A 5,838-nucleotide genomic window follows, 5' to 3' on the forward strand; every position below is an offset into this window, starting at 1 on the left:
ACTATCCACTCTATTAAGGATAATCAAGGTAACTGGTTAAAAGATACAGCTGAAATTGCAGAATGTGTAGTAGCCTACTGTCAGCAACTCATGCAATGCTCAACTAATCCTAGAGTGCAGATTGACCAAAATTTATTTGCTTCTAACCATGGATCCACTGCTTATATCAATCTTGCTGAAGTTCCTGGAGAAGAGGAAATTAAACATGTCCTTTTATCTATTGACAGTTCTAAATCTGCAGGCCCTGATGGATTCACAGTTGACTTCTATAAAAAGGTCTGGAAAATCATAAAGTAGGATGTAATCATAGCTATTCAGTGCTTTTTACATGGGTATGAATTACCTAATGCTGCCACTATTGTTTTTGTCCCTAAATCGACCCTCAAGGAACAATGGAAACACTTCAGAACAATCAGCCTAACTAATGTTGTAAGTAAAATTATAAGCAAAATTTTGGTGTGGAGACTCCAGCCTCAATTGCAGCATATCATAAGCTCAAAGAAAACATCTTTTGTGAAGGAGAGGAGCATTGGAGACAGTGTATTGTTAACACAAGAACTGCTTCAGGATTTAGAGAAACCTTGTAGGGGAGGGAACGTGATCTATAAAATAGACTTAAAGAAGGCTTATGACATGATTCATTGTGATTTTGTGCTAGGGATACTGATGGCAAGGGGATTCTCTAGTGACTCATGCAAAATCATCAAATGATGGTTTGAAGGGAATGTGAATTATGTATTCATTGATAACAGTGCACATGGTTTCTTTAAAGCATTTAGGGGTCTTAAACAAGGTGACACCCTATCCCCAACCATATTTATACTTGCTTTGGACTACCTATCTAGAATGATTGACAGACCCAACCACAGAAAGAGTTACAACAAGTATCACCATAAATCAGCATTGGATATTAGTCACTTGGTGTATGCTGGTAGCATTATAATTTTCCCTAGAGCCAACAAGGCTGCTGTCAAGATGCCACATGCTTGCTTGTAGAAGTTCCAAACCCATCAGGGCTATTATTTAATAAAGATAAATGCCAAGTTCACTTCAGCAAACAAGTTCTCTCCCCCGCAACAAACAATGAATCCTTGATCTAACAGGTTTCACTTCTATTTCAACTCCTTTCAAATATCTGGGGGTACAATTAATTAAGGGAATGGCCAAACTAAATCATTTTGATCGGGTAGTAGAAAAAAACTAACTCCTAATTACATTGTTGTACCAATTCCTTCCTATCTAATGGTGGCAGAATAACACTATTTAAAAGCATCCTCACTACCTTCCTTATGAATATACTACAAATGCAACAATGAAGAAAAGCACTCAGCTTTTATTGGAAAGTACATTTAACAGATTCCTCTGGCCGGGTAGAGAAAACAGATGATTTGGGCCAGTTGGAAGAAAGTGGCCAGACATTTTTTAGCTGGAGGTTTGGGTTTTAAGGGGCTTCAGCAGATCCAGTAAATTAGTGTGTGTAGGCTGAGATTAAGACAACAAGACACGCTTTGGCACAGTTAATGTTTGTTAAATATTGCAGATTTGCTCATCTCAATTTTATTTCAAGGAGGTTGGGGGATTCTAAAACATGGAGTAATATGCTTAAGGGCTTAAGGTGAGAGAAACTACTGAAAAGTTGTACTTATGGGAGTTGGGACAAGGAAACCTTCAGTTTTGGCTAGACAGATGGTGCCCAGAAGAATTCCTGGACCCCATGCCTGAGATCTCTGATAGTAACCTCATGGTGAAAGATTGTTGGGAGGAGAACTCCAGATCAGAAGCAATACTGAAGAACATCCTTACTGAAACTTCAGTGGCACAGGTTACCATGATACAATTTGTCAGAAACAAAAAAGATAAGAGGGCTTTAACTTCATGCTTTAATCAAAGCCTGACCAAAGCCATATATGACACGTTGTACCACAGGGAAAAGGTGTCATGGAGTGAGTGCTTGTGGAACAAGTTCTTAACCCCTTCCATGTAATTTTTCTCTTGGAGAGTGCTTAACAATTTACTACCAATAGATGATATCCTTAAACTCAAGGGACTAAGAGGTCCCTCCTTGTGTCATCTGTGCAGGAATGATATGGAATATGTTGGTCACCTGTTCTTCTCTTGTAACTTCTCTCAGTATGTATGACAGGCCCTGCAAACACATTTACACATCAATACAATGAATTTGGAGTGGAAAATCTTTCTAGATTGCTGCAGTGGATGGCAGGAACTGAAATTGGGTCCCATACTTTCATCACTGCTTGGTTTCTATGGGATGCAAGAAATCAGGTTAAGCATGAAGATCAGCTTGTGTTACTGGAAAGGTGGTATCTAACTACTTGGCATTCATTAGAAAACTTATTCAATGGAAATGCTTCCCCAACTTTCTGAATATTTGTAGAATTGTTGGCTAGAAAAGTTTCAATGTCCTTAAGGTTGTGTGGAGTAAATCCGTGTACCCTTTCATCAAAATAAATATAGATGGGAGCTTCTCTCCTAAGAGGGCTGGTATAGGAGGAGTATTCAGAGACCATCAAAGAATTTGCTTGCTTTACTTTCAATCACCAATTATGGCTGAGGATGCAATGGATGGGCTATAAAGCTGGTCAGACTAAACAGTGGCTTTGTTCTTGGCTATAAAGCTGGTCAAACTAAACAATTGGAATCTCTTACAAGTTGAAGTAGATTCTTCTCAGCTATTGGACTACATGATAGGCATAAACACCTCCCCTTAGCATATACAACAATGGATTATTCAGATGAAGCAATTACCAAGGGAGATGAGGGTTTATTTCTCATTCATTTACAGGGAAGGGAATGGAACAACAAATCACTTAGCCATTAGTGGAGCTGAATCTCAAATTGTTAGTGTTTCTACCTGACCAACTCCTTCATTTTCTGCTTCAGGGGGACAACTTGAATGTCCCACACCTTAGAATTGTAATCTCTTTTTGATCTTAATAGAGATTTCCCTTTTGAATATATATATGATGCATATTTTAAGAAGGGTTTTGTGTTTTAAGGATATATATATATATATATATATATTTATTTATAGATATATCTTTAAAACACAAAACCCTTCTTAAAATATGCATCATATAAGATTAAATTGACACAATTCACACTATATTTCATTGAACAGTCCTCACCCAAAGAGATACAAAAAACTAGGTAAAGCAGAATGTAGAGTAGAACATAGAACGAAAGCAGGACAAAGTTTTAAACAATAGTACAATGACCAAAAACATTCATTAATTGTCCACCAAACAGGAGAGATACAACCTTCAAATATTCAAGCAGCAGTCAAAGTGTTGCCCACATCAATCACAAATCGATATCTCACATCAGCCTTGGCCAGCCTCTCCATCGCGTCATTCACATAATCAGCTTTGATTAGCTCAATATCTGCAGTTATGTTGTGTTTTGCAGCAAAGTCTATCATCTCCTGCGTCTGTTTCATTCCACCAATGGAACTACCAGCCAATATCTTCCCTCTCAGTATTAGAGGGAAGGCGGGAAATTCCAGTGGAGCATTTGGTACACCAACCATGCTGACACAGTATTTATGATACCATCCATGGTACCCATTGCATTCTGCATCGGCTGAGCATCGCTGCTAACTATAAAATCATCAGCTCCCAAGGTTTTGATGGCCTCCTCTTTCTTCTTCGAAGGCGTGCTTATAACAGTGACCTTCATTCCAAAAGCCTTGCCAAACTTGACAGCAACATGGCTGAGTCCTCCGAGGCCTACCACACCAAGTTGCTTTCCAGGCTCATCGAGGCTAAAGATCTTCATGGGGCAGTAAACCGTTATCCCGGCACACAACAGTGGTGCAGCCTTGTCCATTGCCAACTTTTTGGGGAACTTCACCACAAAATGCTCCTTAGCAACAATCATATCGGAATAAACCCCATAAGTGATCATCCCATCACCGTCGATTGAACTATATGTTAATATCATCTTCGAACAGTAATTCTCAAGATTGTTATCACAAGCTTCGCAAGAATGACAGGAACCAACCATGCAACCGACGCCAGCCCTGTCTCCAACTTTAAACTTTTGAACCTTGGGACCAATTTCTGTAACGATTCCAACGATTTCATGCCCTGGAACTACTGGGTAGATAGTAATTTTACACTCGTTCTTGATGATGTGGAGATCTGAGTGACAAATGCCACAATACAATATCTTTATGGTAACATCATCATCGCCATTGTTCCTTCTGGAGAAAGTGAAGGGGGAGAGCACGCCGGATGAATCCTTTGCCGCCAAACCGAAAGCCTTCCGGGGTTGCACCTCCTCCGGCGACACCTTCCTACTGTTTTCAACCCCCGCCATACCTTTTTCCTCCACTGCTGTCGATACCCAGTTGAAGACATATATATGTATGTATATATGCATTTAGTGGTAGTAGAATTTTCATTTTTAACACTTAAACTTTTAAATTTAACATACATACGATTTTGTTCATGCATGAAATGTTGTATTTAACATTTTAAAAGTTAAAATCATGATACTTTTTATGTGATATGAAACATTTGAGTAGAATAAATGCAAAAAGCAATTTTAGGTGTTGGATACTTAAATGCATAGGAATTGGGTGGCATGTATGTGAATGCCCTTAAAAAAAAATGTTTCTTTTTCATGTCAATTGACAAATACCAGTAATTCTGCACATACAAAGGGACCAGGATACCTGCAAAAATATCACTATGTTCCAACTTTTTTATGCCCGCAACAAGATTCAATCTACAATAAATGACCAGATTTTTATTTTTATTGGCATGTAAGTCTTTCTCTTCCCCCCCCCCCCCTCTCTCTCTCTCTTCAAGCTAGATAGAGAGAGAAGAAATTGGAACGTTTAATTGATTTGAAGCTAAAGAAAAGTGAAAATAAATGAATGAATTTTGAGAGTCATGTGAAGTTTGCTCAACATGAAAACGGCCCAATGTGCTTTGATTGCTTGGAAATGACAAGAAATAAAAATAAATGAAGCATAAGAGATTCTTTTCATATGGCTGTTGAGCTGTGATTTTTTCGCTGATGAGCTATTTTCTCATTAAGTCAGTTTAGATTACATTTCATGAGACTGAAGAACATGACATAATTGCATCAATCATTTTAAATCATATTTTCATGTTAACGGCCTATAGGCAACTAATCATCACTAGAATTTAGCTCATGATAATTCCATCCTACAAGGAGTGTCTAAAGATATGACCTGACCAGTTGAAAAAGCGAGGAACAAGTATAATTTAGGTCGATAAGCTTTTAATCAAGCAAGTCTCTTCAGAGGTCCCAATAAACTAATCTTAAGGGTTGTAAGCTTAAAAAAACTAAGTTTAATTAAATTTGCACCTAATCATAAGCATTTCGAAAGTGTATCATTTTTATTATCAGTGGTCAAAATCATATCCCCTAAAACACTTAAAAATGTGGATGGGGGACATATAGCTTATACATCAACATAGATACTTAAAATTCTGCTAAACCATAAAAGAAATCATAAGGTACTCTAGAGCCAAATACTGCACGAACCAACAAAATAATTGGTCTAATATCTTTTGTAGCGATTTTAAGAAAATCAAGTTGATGGAGAGCTTATCGTCTTATTATTATACAAAATCTCTTGCAAACATAGATAGATAATTTATGATCAACCCATAAAAGATTGAGAACTTTTTCATGAAAAAGTCAACAAGAGAAAACCCTTGTTTGACATAAGTGAAATAATCTCAACACTACGAGACATATTATAAATGATGCACTTTCTTTGATCTATAATTTAATGTAGTATGCATAAACTTTGGATGATAGTTTGCATGATAAAAAGTAGTA

At 37.4% G+C, this 5,838-nt stretch overlaps 1 protein-coding gene across 1 annotated transcript; it reads right to left on the reverse strand.

Annotated features, from left to right (window-relative positions):
* Positions 1–3,260: 3,260 nt before the first annotated feature.
* On the reverse strand, positions 3,261–4,342 carry LOC110031874 (probable mannitol dehydrogenase). The gene is given in 2 exon segments (XM_020735302.1): positions 3,261–3,546; positions 3,549–4,342. Coding segments are annotated over 2 exon segments (1,047 nt in total). The 5' UTR covers positions 4,339–4,342; the 3' UTR covers positions 3,261–3,289.
* Between the last annotated feature and the right edge of the window lie 1,496 nt (positions 4,343–5,838).

Source organism: Phalaenopsis equestris, unplaced genomic scaffold, assembly GCF_001263595.1.
Source record: "Phalaenopsis equestris unplaced genomic scaffold, ASM126359v1 Scaffold000002, whole genome shotgun sequence".
In the NCBI taxonomy this organism is placed as follows: domain Eukaryota; kingdom Viridiplantae; phylum Streptophyta; class Magnoliopsida; order Asparagales; family Orchidaceae; genus Phalaenopsis; species Phalaenopsis equestris.